The sequence below is a fragment of the Echinops telfairi genome, unplaced genomic scaffold (genome assembly GCF_000313985.2).
Source record: "Echinops telfairi isolate 266 unplaced genomic scaffold, ASM31398v2 ScPeMD7_7415;HRSCAF=8453, whole genome shotgun sequence".
Classification (NCBI taxonomy): Eukaryota; Metazoa; Chordata; class Mammalia; order Afrosoricida; family Tenrecidae; genus Echinops; species Echinops telfairi.
Window position 1 is genome coordinate 1204566 of NW_022111315.1, and position 20054 is coordinate 1224619.

Consider the following 20054-nt stretch of genomic DNA (forward strand, 5'->3'; position numbering starts at 1 on the left):
CATCTAACAATGATTTCAGCAGTACCTTGACTGGAGTTGCCACACAGGTTCAGGTAGGTTTCCGAAGAGGACATGGAACAAGATCTCATTGCTGCTGCCAGACAGATCTTGGTTAAAAGCAGAGGAAAATGTTTACATGCATTTTGTTGACTATGAAAAGGCATCAGACTATGTGGACCATAACAAATTATGGGTAGTCTTGAGAATGGGAATTCCAGTAGATTTGTGTTCATGTGGAACTTGTACATGGAACAAGAGGCAGTTGTGTGAACAGAACAGGGAATACTGTATGGTTTAAAATCAAGAAAGGTGTGTGTCAGGGTTTATATTCCAACCATACATATTTAATCTGTATGTTGAGCAAATAATCAGAGAAGCTGGAATATATGAAGAAGAATGTAGTATCAGGATTGGAGGAAGGTTTATTAACAACCCATTATATGCAAATGACACCACCTTGCTTGCTGAAAATAAGAATTGGAAGCACTTGATGATGAAGTTCAAGGATTACAGCCTTTTTTTATTACAGTCTTTCTTTTTTTTTTCTTTTTTAACATTTTATTAGGGGCTCATACAACTGTTATCCCAATCCATACACACATCAATTGTTATTACAGTCTTTCATATAGATTATAACTCAGTATAAGAAAACCAAAATCCTCACACTGGACCAGTACCTAATATTGTGATAAATAGAAAATTGAAATTTTCAAGGATTTTGTTTTGCTTGAATCCACAATCAATGCTCATGGAAGCTGCAGTTAGGAGAGCAAATGATGCATTGCATTGGGCAAATCTATTATACATGACCTCTGTAAAATGTTGAAAAGCAAAGCAGCTACTTTGAAGACGAAGGTGTGCCTGATGCAACTACTTTTGTTGTCGTTGTTCCTTGTATGCTTCCGAAATGTTAGCCATGGGAGCTCACGCATATGCCCGGTTCCTGTCTCCAAAGCTGCCCTGAAGGAAGTAAAGCCCGCCCACCACAAAGCCCTGCATCATCTTGGTTCATTGCCTTGTGCAGGTCCTTAAGCACTGAAACATGGTGGTATAGTGGCTATTTTGGGCTACTAACCACAAGGTCAGCAGTTCAAAACCACTAGACATTCCTCAGAACAAAGACAAGGTTTTCCATTTCCAGTTCTACCTTGTCCTATTTAGTCACTATAAGCCAGAATCAACTCAATGGGAGTGAGCAAATGAATGTGAAAGTTGGGCATTGAATGAGGAAAGCTGAAGATGAATCAATGCATTTGAATTACAGTGCTGGCAAAGAATATTGAAAGTACCACAGACTGTCTAAAGAACAAACACATCTGTCTTGGAAAAAGTAAATCCAGACTGTCCCTTAGAAACAAGGATGGTGAGACTTTGTCTCAAGTCCTTTGGATATGTTATCTGGATACCACTCCATGGAAAAGAACAACATACTTGGTAATGGAGTCAGAGAAAAAGAGGAAGACCCTTGACAAGATGGATTGACAGGGGGCTCAAACATAACAACTGTGAAGATGGTATAAGATGAGACAATGTTATTTTTCTGTTGTATATATAGTCACTATGAGTCAGAACCAACTCTACAGCATCTACCAACAACAACAAACTTAAGTGGTTGGTGCAGTCATTTGAATAATGGTTGCAGTGATTGGATTTCCTTGTAAGCAGATAGACATTGTTCTATCATAGACAGCAGTATAATTCAAGTCCATTTCAGCTCACCATTACACTTTCCATTGCTTTTTTGAAGACTTTAAATTTTGTTTGAGTCATACTTCATACGTTCCAAGTCCCCATTATTAATAGATGTTTGCAGGTGTTTCTTCTCATTTAGAGTGGTGCCCCATCAGCAAATGAAGGTCTCAAAAACTTCACTCCAAAGGCTTCACTCCATCCACATCATTATAGTTGAGTCGACTTTGAAAAGTCGGCTCTTTCTCTCATACTTTGAGGGCCTTCACCTGTGGGGCTTATGTTCTCACAGTATCTCTGACCATATTGTAGCTAATTCACGAGGTGTGTGGTATCAGACAATGTTCCGATATTATTCATAAGGTTTTCAGTGACTAATTCTTCCAAAGTGTACAACCTATTCCTTCTTCATAGTCTGTTGCTTTTCTGGAAGCTCTGCTGAAACCTGTTCACTCTGGGTGTCCCTGCTGGTATTTGAAATACCAGTGACACAGCTTCCAGTATCAGAGCACCACGCAAGCCACCACAGTATAACAAACTGACAAAGAAGTGGTAGGGAAAACAGAAAGGGCACTTTTAAATATTTGGATTTATAACAAAAAGGGAATATCTACTATAAAAAACTGAATGAGGTTCATGGATTCTGAAGCCACAAAGGATGGATGAACCTCTAAAACTATAATCTGAGATTATTAAACCTTAAACAAACAAAAAAATTTCCCTGAAATCTTCTTAAAACCAAACAGTAGTTTAGCTTAACTAGTAAAAAAATGTAAGCCTTAAGCATTATACATTTTAAGAATTATCTATATATAAAATCAAATTAACAACAGCAGCTGGAAACTATATTAAAACCTTGGGTGTTAGTTCATGTTAATGAAGGATGAACAACTCAGAAAAAGAAGGTGAGAATGGTTACAAAATTTAAAGAATGTAATCAATTTCATAAAATTATACATATAGAAACTGTGTAATTGATGTGTGATATGCTATGCATACTCCTGTGCCAGGAGTATAATAATGACAAACAATAAAGACAAAGTTTCTCAATTACAATTTTTGCTTCGGCCTTCTGAGGAGGAAACTAAAACCCAGTATGAGTAGGGGTAAATAAAACCTTTAAACAATTATGGAGAAGAATGTTTCAAAGGACTGAGCAGACATAATTTTGATGTTCAAAAAAGGGTAAGAATTAGTTTCCAAAATTTGATATAAATCGAACACTTGAAGTCAGCTGGAATTCACTAAGAAAAAGTAACTTTAAATTAAGCATCATTTCCTTTTTGGGCCTTTATTAAGCTAGTAGCTCTGAGAAATATAGTAGACATTATACATCTGGACTATAGCAAGGCATTTGACAAAACCTTTTATGAAACCTTTAAGAACAAAATTGAGGATTATGAGCTGGATGTTAATTCTTATTAGATACTGTTAATAGTTGCTTGTTGGACCATTCCTAAAACATGCAAATTACCAGATAACTATCATGCCAGATTAAAGTTCCTAACAGCATACACCATGGGGTTCTAGCCTTAGGAGTTTCATTCATTATTGATGACTAACAACTTGAATGAAGATATGAAAATCATGCTGACCAAGTGACAACAACTGAAAGGGATAGTGACTACTTGAGATGAAGAAATAAAGATACTGGTTTTGATTATACGTAGTTGGGGATAAAACAAAACTAAAACTTGCCAGATGAAATCAAACCAAGGGCCAGACTCAAATCTCATATGTGAATTAGAGAACGAGTGCGAGGGAAAGAAATAGTTTTTCACTTTGTGGAAACCAGCCTCAAACTTGAATTGTAGCCACTATTAGAATGTGATTGGAAACATGCGAGCCAAGACATTTAATAAGAGTATTAAAGGTTTTTGATCTACATCTCTGGCCTTAATTACTCTCTCACCCTCTTTTAGACGATCTCCTTCAGCCTTTGTTTTTTTCTGCCTTTCTGATCCAGCAAGATCAACAAGATGCAGCTTGGAGCGAAAGCTGGTATTCCTATGATAATAACAGAAGATACAAGTGAGAATAGGAAACAAGCTTTAGAGTGGCTCAATTTAAAAAATAACTTGCTAGCTCTTGTTTTCTTTTAAGTTATTCAATATGATTCCATTGATGCAAAATGATTATAGAGCAATAATGACTGATGATTTGTCAAATCAGTTGATGAGAGAAGCAGCCTAACATTTGACTTTAGTAGAAAATGAAAAGTCTTGATTCTTTAAATTGCAACTTACTTGTCACTTTTCTTTCTTTGCTCTATGGAAATTGTAAAGATGGCATGAGAGCGGGATGACTGAGAATTCATAGCTGTGGAGGCCACAGTCCTACAATTGTTGCCCTGCTCCAAACAGGAAACAGTATCCAGTGCAACTAAAACAGTCTTCTCGGTGAGGCCCACAATCTAATTCAGATTAGAGACAGAAGATTTCTGTATGATCCACACTTCAAATACTTGATTAGAAGCCCACATGGAAGAAGCACACCAGCCTATGCGATCACGAGGTGTCGAAGGGATCAGGTACAAGGCATCATCAGAACAAAAAATCTTACCATAGTGAATGATGGGGGGAGTGCGGAATGGAGACCCAAAGCCCATTAGCAGGCCACTGGAGACCCCCTTGCAGAGGGGTCTCAGGGAGGAGACGAGCCAGTCAGGGGGCGATATAGCAATGATGAAAAATACAACTTTTCTCTAGTTCCTATATGTTTCCTCCCCGCTCCCACTATCATGATATGAATTCTACCTTGCAAGTCTGGCTAGACCAGATGATGTACAGTGGTACAGATAGGAACTGGAAATACAGGGAATCCTGGGCGGATGAGCCCTACAGGACCAGTGGTGTGAGTGGTGATACTGGGAGGGTAGAGGGAGAATGGGTTGGAAAGAGGGAACCGATTACAAGGACAACAGAAAAGTGGATGAACGGAGACGTTGGACAGGGCAAGATATGACAAAATAATAATTTATAAATTATCAAGGGCTCATGAGGGAGGGGAAAATGAGGACCTAATGCCGGGGGCTTAAGTGGAGAGGAAATGTTTTGAGAATGATGAGGGTAATGAATGTACAAATGCGCTTTACACAATTGATGTATGTATGGATTGTGATAAGAGTTGTATGAGCCCCTAATAAAATGATTTAAAAAAAAGAAATATCAGGGATTAGTGAGTAAAAGAAACCAATGCCTTAGGATTCCACTCGGAATTTCAAGAAATCTGAATCTCATGGAATGAGGACTGTTAAATTAGCAACTCTATGAAGATCAATGGAAATCAATCTCTAATACTTCCTATATGGAGCCCTGGTGGTATAGTGGTTAGCATTGGGCTGTGATCCACACAGCTGGTAGTTCAAAGCTACTAGCAGCTCCACAGGAAAAAGATGGGGCTTTCTACTCCTGTAAAATCCTTGGTAATACACAGTGAGTCACCGAGTCAGCATTGACTCGGTGGTATTGAATGAGATTCCTCCTTATGGAAACAAGGATACCAGTCATTACTGGAGCTGGAAAATATCTCTATTTTTAGGGTAGCAACAAATACAGGGCTTCAAGGGAGTCCCCAGTTTAGGTAGACTTTGGCCTCATGATACCAAGGGTAATACAAATGGCTGTAGTATCTCTCTTAATACTTTCTCCTCTATTAATCCCACCCTCCTACCTATAGCATTGATTCATCTTATAACTCATTTTCACTACAGGAAATAGCAAGACAGTTTCCACTGGATTGAGAAGCCAAAACAAGGTTCTAGGCTTGGTAGAGTAGCTACCCACAATAATCTGTATACATCAAAATCTCTTGACTAGATTAATAACTCCTTTCTAGCCAGGCTCAATATGCTATGATTTTATTGCTCCATAATTCCTAACTTACATTTGTTACCCTAACTTCTAGTCCTAACTTCCTGCTACTTACCCTTTGAAATTAATAAATTATAAGTAAAAATAATCTTCCTTCCACCAACATTCTTTTGAACACTTCCCCATTTCTATTAAAAATAACTCTATTCTTAAACCTTAGATTTGCATTCAACTTCTCCCATTCCTCTATATCCCACCCATCACCACCTCCTTATCATTCTTTCAATTGTACTGCTTCCTTTCCCCCCAACACATCTATTTGCCTAGTTTCATATTTTTTCAAGTCTGAAAAATGAGGCAAGTTTCCCCAATGGGTTTTCCTCACCCTACTTTTTCTCTTTTTCAAGCCATTTCTGTTCAATCTTTCTAAAATTCTGCTTCCTAATATAACACCAAATTAGTAAGGAATCCTGGTAACACTGTGGGTTAGGTATTGGGCTGCTAACCACAAGATTGGACATCCAAACACTAGTTGCTCTTCAGGAAATAGAGGCTCTCTGTTCCCATAAAGATTTTCATCAACTATGGAAGAACACACCAATATGTGTTATCCAAGGATTGTAAATAATATCATCCAAATCTGGAGGGAATGTATAAAAGCTTAAATTGAGAAATTCTGGTTTGCAGAAGGCTATGGATGACAGTGGAAGCTCAAAATACATTTGCTACAAATGAAATTAGCTTCCAGTGATTTCCCTCTGACTATAATTGAGAGATGGGAATAGCCTGGTTATCAGACAGAGTATTGTAGAGACAATTATAGAAGATGAAAATGATAAATCTGAATGGTTGAAACCATATCATTTCATATCTCCTTTTACACACTTTGAGCTTCATCTGGTTTTTAATCTTTTCTGTTGTTATTTTTTCCCTTTTTTTTGGTAGTTAGTTCAAGGATTTTTTTGTTGGACTTTAGGAATATTTTCCAGTCCAGTCTGTTGAGGTACCACAGCCTGGCCCCAAAGTCTTCCTTCAGCATTCCCTGGGGACCTCGCCACTCCATTCCCTTGCTGTTCTGTTGCACCCCTTAGTGTTTTGTCTCGGTGTGGTGGGATCAGATCGGGTGCAATTTTCACAGTGTCTCCGGTGTTGTCCCCTGTAGGGCCATGGGTCAGTGAGGGGCGTCATGTCTCATAGTGGGGCTGGCCATGTGGTCCTATCTGTGGACTGGCTGCTCTAATTGGGTGTTGTTGTTTTTTTTCAAACGGGTTTATCTCTGTTTTGTTACTGTTGGTAGCCTTCTTCACACTTTAAAAAATATATATTTCTAAAAAAAATTTATGTATATATATATACTTCTATAGTTTTCAATATATGAAACCCAGGATGGGTGAATCTAGAGACAACAGCTAGATTAAGGGTTCCTGGGGGATATAGCAGGGAAGAGGAGGGTAATGGGGAGCTAATATCAAGTTGTTCAAGGAAGAAAGTGTTTTGAAACTGATTGTGGTAGCAATTATATAACACTTATTGATATGACTGAACTATTGAATGTTATGATGTCTGGATTATGTCATTATAAAATGGTTTGAAAAATAAAAAAGAACAAATACCACTTAAAAAATAAGATTTACAGTCTTGGAAACTCTCTATATAAGGTTAGATTGTGTTGGAATCAACTCAGTGGCATGGGTTTGGGTTTTTGGTTTGTTTGTTTCTTGTTTTAGTAGGCCCAGAGCTAGATAATGAGATGCTAAGATACTATTCTGACCTGGCGCTAACATATTAAGATAAAAAGTTGGTATGACAATCTTTCATTCAGATGTACTAAATGGTTTATATACTGTTCACAGGGATAGAAGCTATATTCTTTAGCCTGGTTTAATAATTTGGTCCTAGCATATCTCTTATTAATTCCCAACCCAAATTCTCCAGTGCAGTTAGAATGCTCTAGTCTTATGCCCATGACCACATTTTCTGCATTTGTGCTTAAGTTACCCTTTACTACTAGAATGCCCATCCTTCTTTTCTCTACTTACTGAAATCTAATCTACTCCACTTGAGGAGTGTTTACAAACTGTCCTTACCCATTCCAATCTGAGTCAGAAAACACACTTTTTTGCACTTGCAAATTTCAAGTCAAACACATGCTTAGGAATTAAACCCATAGTATGACACATATAAACCATTTGAGAGCAGGGTCAAGAGCTGACTTAGTACTAATATTCTTCCTGGAGATAGCATGCACTTTGCCCAAGTTACTTACCGTGTATACTCGTGTATAAACCGAGTTTTTCAGCACATTTTTAATGTAGTTTTTGTGGTAAAATTAGGTGCCTCAGCTGATATTCCGGTCAGCTTATACTTGGATTCCAGCATTCAAACTATCTTCCCATATTCTAAGCTTACCAGACTTTCAAAATAGGTTTGTTTCTTCAAGCCTTACTTTAGCACTTGGCTAACAAAATAATGACCCATTAAGAAAAAAAATTCAGAAGCATATGTGCCTGCCCTCTACCCATACACCAATACTTTAATTGGCCTTCTTCCTTTGGGCAGAGGGAAGGTGAAAGGGGAGAAATGTGGGTAGGATATTATTTACTTTCACCCAATTCCAGACTATGACTCTCCCACTCCTGAATACACTTATTTGTTGCTTATTGATGATAGTAAAAAATTCACTATCCAACTATTTCGCACGTCAATGTCTAGCAGTAACAGATACTGAGGTGTATGATGAGAGTAACACTGGTTGTGATGGTTATGTGTTATCTTGGCTGGGGCAAGATTCTCAGCGGTTTGATAGTTATGTAACAATACGATTTGGCAGTCATTTATTATGTAATTTGGGAATTATGTATAGTCATATTCCATTTTATGATCTAATGTGATCATCCTACATTTCACTTAATGATAATTTTCACATGGCAACCTGGTCTTTGGAACCCAAGCATGTCAATAAATAAAAAGTGCATGTACTCAACCTGGTGCTAAACATAACTTCTGCCTATTTTAACACTGGCTTCTGGATTAGGCCCATTCCCATGACACTCCCAACCTCACCTCAATTTTTTAAAATGTATTTATTTCCTTATTTAAGTTTTAATGCCATATAATTCACATATCATATAATCCAATGGTCTAAACATATTTAAAAGGGTGTGCAATTATCAGCATAATCAATTTTAGAACATTTATTGATTTACCTACCCAATATTTCATATAAAGAAAATAATACCAACTCCCCCTGCCCCTCCCCCCCCAAACAATAATAAAACAGGAGAAATATCAAACAGAAAATAATAAAATCTAGAACAAATTTAAAATGAATCAAAAGGGAGAACAATGATAAGGTGTTAAATTATAACTTAAGTACACCTGCATTAATCCACTTTCCAATGCACTCTGTCTGACAGCAAAGTTATTCACATCGTGGTCAATGGTCAGAAAGGATTCACCAGAAGCTTAATGCATGTTGGAACACAGCCTTCTGTAAACTGGATACTCAGAATTTAAGGTCTAGTACCTTTCTGTTCTCTGGTCTTGGATCACACAGGCTGGTGTGCTTCTTCAATGTGGACTTAGCTGACACCACCCTTAGACAGCTGCTTATTTGAAGACAAGCCTATAAAATCCCAGATGCTTTTCTTTTATTATAGCCAGGCTCCATCAGATTTCTTCACAACACTTTGCTATAGCACCCTTATCTTCAGTGATCTCTTCACGAAGGCAAGTATTGTGTAGGGCCACATCATAAGAACTAGTTGTTCTTAGATTAGGGCTAGGATTAAGTGAAAACTCAAAATCCATTCATAAATCTAAGGTCTATTGTGGAAATATCATTATGATTTTATTGGAGAATATTATAAATCATCCCCATGGAGCATATTCTATTAACAGAATCATTAATTTAGCTAAGATATAGAATTTAAAACATTGTTGAGAAAAGTATAGGACAGCCTCTCAGACTAAAATCCAGACTGTTGACTTGTAAAGATTAAGAACTTCAGTGACTTGCCTCAAATGTTCTATTCAACTCCAGCTTTTCTTTCTACCATGTGACAGAAGCCTCTTAAATAAATGATATGTTTTCTTCTAAAGCACTTATGAATTTAAAATGTTTTATATTATTTAGCATTTCACGTTTTAAATATGTCCCAGAGCCTAGCACGATGTCTGTTACAATTAATTTATGATAAGTTTGTCAGCCTGGATATCTTCTATGTCTACTCTGTCCAATATATTAACCATTTGTGGATATTGAGCACTTGCTATATACCTATGCAGCTAAGGAACTGAATTTTACATTTAATTAATCTAAAATTAAAACATGATTTGTGGCTAGTGACTACAATATTGGGGGGTCCAGCCTTAGAACTCTGTAAATATTAACACATACTTCAATGATGTTAGCATTCACTCAAGAAGTAACAGGAGGGTGATAAAACTGAACATAAGCACGTTCCTTTACCACAAGAATATAAGAATTCTAGCGTAATAAAGGGAATTAAGTAACTCATTGCTATCGAGTTGATTCCTACTCATAGGGTCCCAGTAGGGCAAAGGAAAACAACCTAGTGTTTCCAAGGCTGCACATTTTTACAGATTCAGATTCCTACATCTTTCTCTAGTGGAACAATTGCTAGGTTCAAACTACTGATCTATATGTTAGCATCTGAGTGCTTTAACCACTGAGATGTTAGTAGTCATTAAAAACCATCGTGACAAATAAAAGGGTTGTGAAGTTTAATATCTTTAACATTTTTAAACAACACAAATGAGAGACAAACTCACCTTTATGCCTTCTTTAGGGTCTTCTCGTACATTTATTGAAGAGGCTTTTTCACGAGATGCACATAGAAGATCCAAAATTTCTTCATTATAGATCTGGTATTGTTGAGAATAAAAAGGTAAAAACATGTTAACAATGAATAGACATATTCACTCCCATGTTCACTGCAGTACCGTTCACAGTAACAAGAAGTTGGAAACAGCCCAAATGCCCATCAGTAGGAAAAGAAGGTAAAGAAACTTTGGCGCATACAGACAATAGAATACTCTGTATTGGCAAAAACAATGATGAAACTGTACCATGTCATGTACCTCATGACATGGAAGGACCTGGAGAGCACTCTGTTGATGGCGCTAATCAATCACAAATGGACAAATCTTGTAGGAGACCCCTACTATAAGGATAAAAACCATGACAAAGACTTGCATATCAAAGGGAACACACTTTGAAGGTTCTCAAAGGAGGAAGGACAAGAATGGGAAGATGAAGCAACACACTAGAAGGTTGTGGCTTGGGTGAAAGGGAGGACTGAGATCCGTAAGAGGAAGAAGAGAAATCAGGGGAATGGGGATGGGATAGAATACAGGGCAAAGATTGATCAGTGGTTTGAATTGTTGAATGCAGAGTTAGTGGTCTGAAATATAAACTCTCCAGTTTATTCACAATAACTTTTTTTAAACTCTAGTGCCTCTCGATGTCCAAGAACCCATGCTTTGAGCAGTATTAGCTGTGTATGTTTGTATCTGCAAGTGTGAGCTCCCTGAACTATGGAGCAAAATAAAGTTTTCAAAGTCAAGAAAAAGAATGGAACTTTGGGAAACATATATAATATCTAAGTCAATGGGGCTAAAACACTGTGGGGAGAGAGCAAGAACATGATACAATCTGAAGACAAAAACCAGTGTCATTGAACTATATGTCTAGAGTATAGTTCCTTAATGGGGGGTGGAAACCTACATCAAAGCAAACCAAATCCATCACCATCAAGTCAATTCCAACTCATAGCAATTCAATAGATCACAGTAGACTGCCTCTTTGAGTTTCTGAGACTTTACATCTTTATGGGAGCACACAGTCTCATCTTTCTGCCCTGAGCTGGCAGAAGGTTCAGCCGCTGAACTTGCAGTTAGCAGCTTAACACATAACCCACTAAACCACCAGGGCTCCTGTGGGGGATAGAAGTGAGAAGCAGAAGGGAGACGTGACAACTAATTAGTTCAGCAGCATCCACACCTTTCAAGTGCTTAGAACAGCATATAGTACATATAATAAACGTTTGTTTGCTACTATTGCTCTTGCCATTATTTAACATACCACGTTACTGAGTTATTTTTACATTCTATTACTCTGGCTACAATACGGCTAATCAAGAAATTTAAGGTCAATCTATTTTTAATTGTGATGAAATATGAAAGTTGAATCTTGATATTAAACCGATAACCCTTATCCCAATATCCAACAATGAAGGATTCAATTATAAGCTTAAATTGCATAAATTAACTGCTCCTTAAATATAAGTCACTACCAACATTTTTTCCTCTTATCATTGTTATGGAATTCATTAGCTATTGTTCCTAAAGCCATAAATTCCTGAAACATGTGTTTTTGATGTCCTGAGCTAAGTTATAAATAACCAATCTCCTGGTATACTCATATACACTAAAATGTAAACTCCAAAAAGGGCAGGGCTTTTTATCTGTTTTGTTCACCTATGATATAGTCCAAAAGCCAAACCCAAACTCACTGCCATCTAGCAGATTCTGACTCAGTCAAACCACCCCAGAAAGGCATTGACATCTTCACTGAAAGAGATTTCCACGTCACTCTACTGTGGAGCAGCTGGAAGGGTTCGAGCTGTCCACCTTTCAATTAGCAGCTGTTCCTCAACATGGCTCAAATACAGTATATCCAAACACTTAAAACAGGGCCTGGCACACAGTAGGTGCTCAATAAATGTGTTGAATAAGCACATCTTATTATCACTTACATAGTTCAATATTTCACCCAATTTTAACATACTTCATGAAGCAGAATTAGCACTTAAGCCTCAAAACAAAAAATAAAAATAAAATATTTCTCTGAAAACTCTACAGGGAATCAGTAATTGAAGCCAAGTTGGAATTTTTTAATTCCTTTTATCTTTTTATATGGCAATGCTAATTTCTCTATCAGATTAAACATTCTAACAAAGAAAGAACTGGATGGGAGCCAGTAGATTTTCCCCGACAATTTAAAAAATGTAATTCACTAAAATTGCATTTACTAATTGGAGACATGAAAGGAAAATCCTTATTTTGGTTAATTAATTAATTAATTAAACAATTGTAAATCCAAGTATAATTTGGAATTTTAAATAAAGAAAAATAACTTACCTCCAAATAGGACACTTTCAGACTAAATTCAAAGTCAGTTTTTTTATCAATTTCTCTGAAGAGGAGTTGTATTACCCTTGGAATGACTCCAACTGTCGGTTCATTCTCTTGTGCTGCTGTGTATGCACCTCCCATTGAATAGGTTTTCCCAGAGCCAGTCTGCCCATAGGCCAAGACAGTTGCATTGTATCCTAGCAAAACAGAAGGTACACAAGTAGTGGTATTCAAGCATTTTCACCCTACCGATAACTTTCTTTTCTTTAGCAATTTCTTCTAACAAAATTGAGACCAGGCATTCTTAAGACAGAATCTCTTAGGAATAGCAGATACAAAGAAAAGCTATGCAGGTGCCATGACGTTACATTACTTAAAATAAATAAGGAAGAAAAATACTACCTGCAAAATGTTTCTTTCCTCCTCTTTTTAAAAAGACTTATTTTTATTTATTTTTGTTATTGTTGTTAAGAATATACACCAATTCAACCATTTCTAAATATCCAATTCATTGACACTGATTACATTCTTCACGTTGTGCAACCAATCTCACCTCCTTCTGGGTTGCCCCCAAAACCCACTGCCCCTTCAATTTCTTATCTGTTGATGTGCTACTGTCAGTCTAATCCCATCCCGTTAAAATACATCTTACAGGAGTAAAATGCTCATGGCAGACATTCTTTACTAGTTAAGCTAAATTACTGTCTGGTTTTAAGATGATTATAGGGCAGCGGTTCTCAACCTATTGGTTGCGACCCCTTTGGGGGTTGAACGACCCTTTCATATGGGTCGCCCAATTCATAACAGTAGCAAAATTACAGTTACGAAATAGCAACGAAAATCATTTCATGGTTCCGGGGTCACCACACCATGAGGAACTGTATTAAGGGGTCACAGCATTAGGAAGCTTGAGAACCACTGCTATAGGGTATATTTTTGGTTTAAAGTTTAACGATGATCCCAAGTCAATAGTTTTAGGAGTTTGTCCACCTTCTATTGCTCCAGAAATACTGGTTCCCATGAGAACTTGAAGTTGGTTTGCATATATATCGTTGATCAAAATGTTAAGTAGGAATAGCAGGGCACCATCCAGTTATTCTACCCTCATGACAAAGGGGGCAGTGGTTCAAAGAAGCAATTAGTTACACATCGCATTTTCCCCTCCTATCTTTCCTTTGATCTCTGTTGCTATAGATTAGTTTTCCAATGTGGGTGATACTGCTGCCAGGACAGGGTAGGCTGGAATGATCCAGGGGAGCTGGAAAGTAGATACATATACTTTATTCTGGATTATGGGCTATAATACAAAAGATTTAAATTGCTAAGGAAGTTCTGAGTAAATTTCTTTTCTTGGAAAAGGAGGCGGTCGGCTAAATAAATTTGGGAACCTAAGCTCCAGACCAAAAGTAAGCAAACTGCGGCTCTTTCGGTACGTATATGTGGCTCTGGAATAAAATTGAAAATGAAAATAAAACTATTAAAGTTTCATTTATAAAATTTTTAAAGCATATTCTTCAGATAATGGTGATTTCATGTTTGTTAAATTTATTTATGACTCTTGAATAATTTTTAACTTGTGGTGAGGGACAGGAGTGGCTTTTCCATCTCAAAAGTTTGCTGACCCCTGCTGTAAACATATAGAGATCAAGTGCTATACCTCACAGAGCAATTTGCAAGTTTTTGTTTTAAAGACCATAGGCACTGTTAAACAACTAGGAGTTAGAAGAAGAGCACTAAAACACAGTATTAAGCCTATTAACTGGATGTTACAAGAAACCATAACAGACTCTCCATACCAAAGAATCAAATTCTATTAAGATGTTTCATTATAGGAGGGTACCCAAAAAATAAAAATGGAAAAGGCTCTGCTGGGCAGAGCTTTCATAATATGCATTTTGTTCCTGCTAGGTGAGCATCAAGCAACTCACTCTGAGTTAGTGCGCCCAGTGGCATTACCCAGGAAGTTTCTCTCTGGGTACAGTGAATTTTTTTGTAAAAGTGGTTGTGCTGGAACCTCTTTTTTGTGTGTGTGATGGCCTATTTAAGAGAACAGCATGCAGCTGTCAAATTTTGTTTCCTGTCTGGGAAAAATGCTGCAGAAACTGTTATGAAGTTGAACACAGCTTACAAGGACAGTGCTATGTGAAATGTCCATTGATGACAAACCTCATTCTAGATGTCTGCCAACTTCACAAACCCACTAAAATGTCAACTCGTAGTATGTTCCACCGGGTCAGACTGTTAATCAAGCTTTCTATTTAGAGGTTCTGAAAAGATAGCACAACAAAGGCCTGATTTATGGCAGGATGGGGTAGGGTGCAGGGAGACAGAGATTGGCTTTGCCACCATGACAATGCACCTGCTCACGCAGCCATCTCAGTGCGCCAGTTTTGGCAAAAAACAGCATGCCTCTCTTGCCCCATGCACCTTACTCATCTGACCTCACTCCATGCAACTTCTTTTTGTTTCTGCAAATGAAGAGGGACATGAAAGGATAGTGATTTGACAAAGCAGAAGAGGTAAAGAAAAAAACGAGGGAGGTGCTGTCAGCCATCCAAACAGATGAGTTTGAAAAATGTTTCCAAAAATGGAATCAGAAATTTGATAAATGTATTATGTTTAATGGAGAGTACTTTGAAGGCAATAAGATTGTTTTGTAAAAAAAAATAAATACATCGCTTTGGGAAAAAATTCCATTTTGTGTGGGTATCCCCTAGTATGTAATCAGTTGCTTTTCCTCCTTTTTTGTTGTTATAAATATCTCACACAACTTTTGAAAATTTAACTTTTTATAGGTGAATAGTCTATTGAGGACAATTACATTAATTGCCTTTGAAACTCTATCCTTATACAATATGATTTTTCCATAAACCAAAAGCCAGTACTTCCTCCATAAATAATAAGCCCCTATTTCTTATTCTTTCCCACCTCGTTCATTGTTATCAAGTAAATGCTGACCCACAGAGCTCTACTGTGGGTTTCCAAGACTATAACTTTTTATGGGAATAGAAAGCTCAGTCTTTCTCCCACAGAGCTTCTGGTGGTTTCGAACTACCTACCATGTGGATCACAGTCCAACACATAACCATTACACTACCAGGGCTCCTCTTTCCAGCTCTGGTAACCACTAATAAACTTTAGTTGCTATACATCTGTTTGTTCTTATCTTTGTAATATAAGCAAGACCAAACAATGTTTGTCTATTTGTAACTACCTGCTTCCCTGAGCATGTCTTTTAGTACCATCCATATTGTAGCATTGCATTGGGTATAGATCAGCTGCACAAAAGCTCTTTGGTGTACTGAAAAGTAAGGGTGTTACTTTGAGGACTAGGGTAAAACCTGACCCAAGCCATGGTATTGTCAATTGCCTCATATGCATGTGAAAGTTGGACAATGAATAAAGAAGACAGAATAACTGATGAGTTTGAATTGTGGTGCTGGAGAAGAATACTAAAAGTGCCATGGGCTGCCAAAAGGACAAACTTGATCTGTCTTGGAAGAAGTCTTGGCCAGAGTTGCTCCTTAGAAGCAATGATGAGGAGACTTCGTCATAGATACTTTGTACATTGTCAGGAGAAACCAGTCCTTGGAGAAAGACATCATGCTTAGGAAAGTAGAAAGGCAATGACCGAGAATAAGGCCCTCAACAAGATGGATTGACACAGTGGCTACAAGGGCTCAATCATAGGAAACATTGTGACATGGCACAGGACTCGGCAGTGCTTTGTTCTGTTGTGCATAGGGTTGCTATGGGTCGGAACCAACTTGATGTCACCTAACAACAACATATTATAGCATGTATATACCACATTCTGTTAATACTTTTATTCGGACAAGTAGGCTGTTTCCACTATTTCACAACTATAAATAGTGATGTAAGGAATACTGGTATACAAGTACCCGTTTGAGTCTCTTCTTTCAAATATTTTGGGCATATATCTAACTAGGAGTGGAATTGTTGGGTCATATGGTACTTTTTATAGAATCTTTCAAAACCAATACCTTCTTCTTTCCAAATATCTTTTTTCAACACCATAAACAGACTATACACATGAACCTCACCAAATCAATAAACAGAATACACAGAAATCAAACTGACTACATCTGTGAGAAAATGCTATAGAGAAGCTCAGTATCAGCAGTCAGAACTAAGCCAGGGGCTGAATGTCCAATAGATCAACAATTGTTCATATCCAAGTTCAGGTTGGAGCAGAAGAAAATTAAAACAGGTTCATGAAAGCCAGAGTACCCACCTTTAGTATATTCCATCTAAATTTTGAGGCCATCTCAAGAACAGATGTGATGCATTGAACATTAATAAACAAAGACCAGACGAGCTCTGGGATAACATCATATATGAAAAAAGCAAAAGGTCATTAAAAAGATAAGAAAGAAGTAAAAGACCAAAGTGGATGTCAGAACAGACTCTGAAACTTGCTCTTGAACTTAGAGCAGCTAAAGTGACTAGAAGAAATAAAGTAAAAGAGCTGATCAGAAAATTTCAAAGAGCAAATTGAGAAGATGTGCAAATACCCAGAGTTGGAAACCAAGCAGGAAAAACATGCTCAACATTTCTCAACGCGAATAACTGAAAAAATACTGAATGATGCAAAGCATTAAAAGAAGATGAAAGGAATACACAGTGTTACTGTAACAAAAATAATTGGTTAATATTCAGTCTTTTCAAGAGGGAGTATACAATTAAGAACCAATGGTAGTGAAGGAAGAAGTCCAAGTTGAACTGAAAGCATCTGCTAAAAGCAAGCTACAGGAAATAACAGAAAACGATTTTAAATGTCTCAAGCTGATACAGCACTGGAAACCCTCACTAATCTGTCAAGAAATTTGGAAGGCAGCTACCTGGCCAACCAACTGGAAGAGATTCATATTTATGCCCATTCCAAATAAAAGTGATCCAACAGAAGTAGAAATCAGTGAAAAATAACAATGATATCACAATCCAATTTAAATTCTGCTGAAGATAATTAAAAAATAATTGCAGCAGTACAAGAAATCCAAGCCAGATTCAGACAAGGATGTAGAAGAAGGATGCCATTGCTGATGTCAAATGAATCATGAGTGAAAGCATAGAATACCCGAAAGATGCTTACCTGTGTTTTATTGGCTTCGCAGAAAAGCCCTGGTGGCATAGTGAGCTACACATTGGGCTGTTTACCACAAAGTCAGCAGTTTGAAACCACAAGCCATTCCACAGGAGAAAGCAAGACTTTCTACTCCTGTGGAGGTTAGTCTTGGAAACCCACCAGGGCAGTTCTACACTGTCCTTTAGGGTCAATTCTATACTGTCCAATAGGGTCACTATAAGTCAGAATCAACTCAATGGTAGTGAATATGAGTTTTTTGAGAAAAGGCATCTTACTTATGTTCAAAAGGCATTTTACATAACAAACTATGGGTAATAATGCAAAGAATGGAAAGTCTAGAACATTTCATTGTGCTTGTATGGAATTTGTACACAGACAAGAAGCAGTTGTTAGAGAATAACGAAAAGGAATGCTGTACGGTTTAAAATAAGGAGAGCTGTGATCAGGGTTGTGTCCTTTCACCATATTTATATAATTGTATGCTAGGCAAATAATCTAAGAAGCTCAACTATATAAAGAACATGGCATCAGGATTGGAGAAAACCTCATTAATGACCTGTAATATGCTCACTGTAAGGAAAGCCAACTTGAAACATTCACTGATGAGGATCAAAGACTATAGCCTCCAGTACGGATTACAACTCAATGGAAAACGAAAATAACCCCAAATCCTAACAACTGGACTAACAGATAACACTGTGCTAAATGGAGAAAACATTGAATTTTTCAAGGACTTCATGCTACTTTCCAACATTCTTAGAAACAGCAGTCAAAAAATCAAATGATGTATTGCATTGGGCAAATCTGCGGCACAAGACCCCTTTAAAATATTAAAAAGCAAGGATGTTACCTTGAGGACTACAGTGTACCTGACTCAAGCCAAGATATTTTTAATTGCCTCATGTGCATGCAAAATTTAAACAATAAGACCGAAGGAGAATTGATGTATTTGAATTACTGAGTTGGCAAAGGATAAGGAAAGGACTATTCACTGGCAGAAGGACAAACAAATCTGTTTGGGAGGAAGCACAGCCAGAACGCTTATTAGGAGCAAGGATGGTGAGTGAGCCTTTGTCTCACTTACTTTAGACATGTTATCAGGAGGGACATGTTCCTAAAAAAGATCATGCTTGGTTAAAAAAAAGGGCCAGGTAAAAAATGGAAGTTCTTCAATGAGATGGATTGACTCAGTAGCTGCAACAATGGGTTCAAACATAATAACGTTGTGAGTATAGAGCAGGACCAGGTAGTGTTTCATCCTGTTGTACATAGATTGCCCTAAGTCGGGCCCAATTTGATGGTACCTAACAGGATGTATTTTCCATTTTCAGTTTTATAAGGAATTGCCACAGTTTTCCTAACAGTTGTACCATTTTCCAGCAATGTATAAAAGATCCAACTTCCACACAGCCTTACCATGTGTTCTATTCTACTTTGCTTTGTTTTTAACTTAGCCATCTTAATAGGAAAGAGCCCTGGTGGCATCATGTGTTCTGAGTTGAGATGCTAAGCACAAGGTCTGCAATTAGAAACCACCAGCTGTTCCATAGGAGAAAGATGAGGCTTTGTACTCCTATAAAGATTTACAGTCTTGGAAACCTATTGTAGGGGCTGTTTTACTCTGTTCTATAGGGTTGTTGAGGAGCTCTGGTGGCATAGTGGTTACTCTTCAGGCTGTGATGAGCAAGATCCGAAGGTCAAAACCACCAGCCACTCCTCAGGAGAAAGATGGGACTTTCTACTCCCATACACAGTCATACTCTTGGAAACTCACAAATGCAGTTCTACCCTGTCCTACAGGGTCACTGTGAGTCAATATCAGCTAGATGACAACTGAGTTTGGTTTTTTGAATTTGGATTTCATATACAGAAAAGCATGCAAAACAAGACCAAGAAATGAAAGAAAAAAACCCCACAACAGTAACAAAATAAAACAGAAAAACACCTCAATCAAAAACACAACAAAATTACCTGCAAGGTTAGTTTGAATTAAGGAATTTGGGGGACCATTTAACTTAAAGACTGCTGGTTTTGATCCATCTTTACAAGAGTAGGGTTGGCACAGCCGCATGAGGAAGGCTAGAAGATTGGCTCACACTTACCTGTGTTCCTATGGAAACTATTTGAGTATTTGTTTTGGATGCATTTCTATTTACTTTTCAAACATGCGACTAAAGAGCATGCCCAGCTGCTAGGCAAGCATTTGTAGCTTGCTCAGGGGCAGAGTGGGTCAAAGGCTTCGTGTTGTGACCCATTTTAAAAATAAAGTCTCTTGAAATAAAAAAAAA

General features: G+C 37.5%; 1 protein-coding gene across 1 annotated transcript in view; it reads right to left on the reverse strand.

The window, feature by feature from the left end:
* The window catches only part of KIF4A (kinesin family member 4A), a 187159-nt gene that overhangs the window by 149355 nt on the left and 17750 nt on the right, over positions 1 to 20054 (reverse strand). Inside the window, exons 3-7 of the mRNA XM_045296988.1 lie at positions 12666 to 12856; positions 10296 to 10388; positions 3936 to 4102; positions 3602 to 3696; positions 2534 to 2544 (exon numbers count right to left, since the gene is read on the reverse strand). Coding sequence (XP_045152923.1) covers positions 2534 to 2544; positions 3602 to 3696; positions 3936 to 4102; positions 10296 to 10388; positions 12666 to 12856 — 557 coding nt within the window. The remainder of the gene's footprint in view (positions 1 to 2533; positions 2545 to 3601; positions 3697 to 3935; positions 4103 to 10295; positions 10389 to 12665; positions 12857 to 20054) is intronic.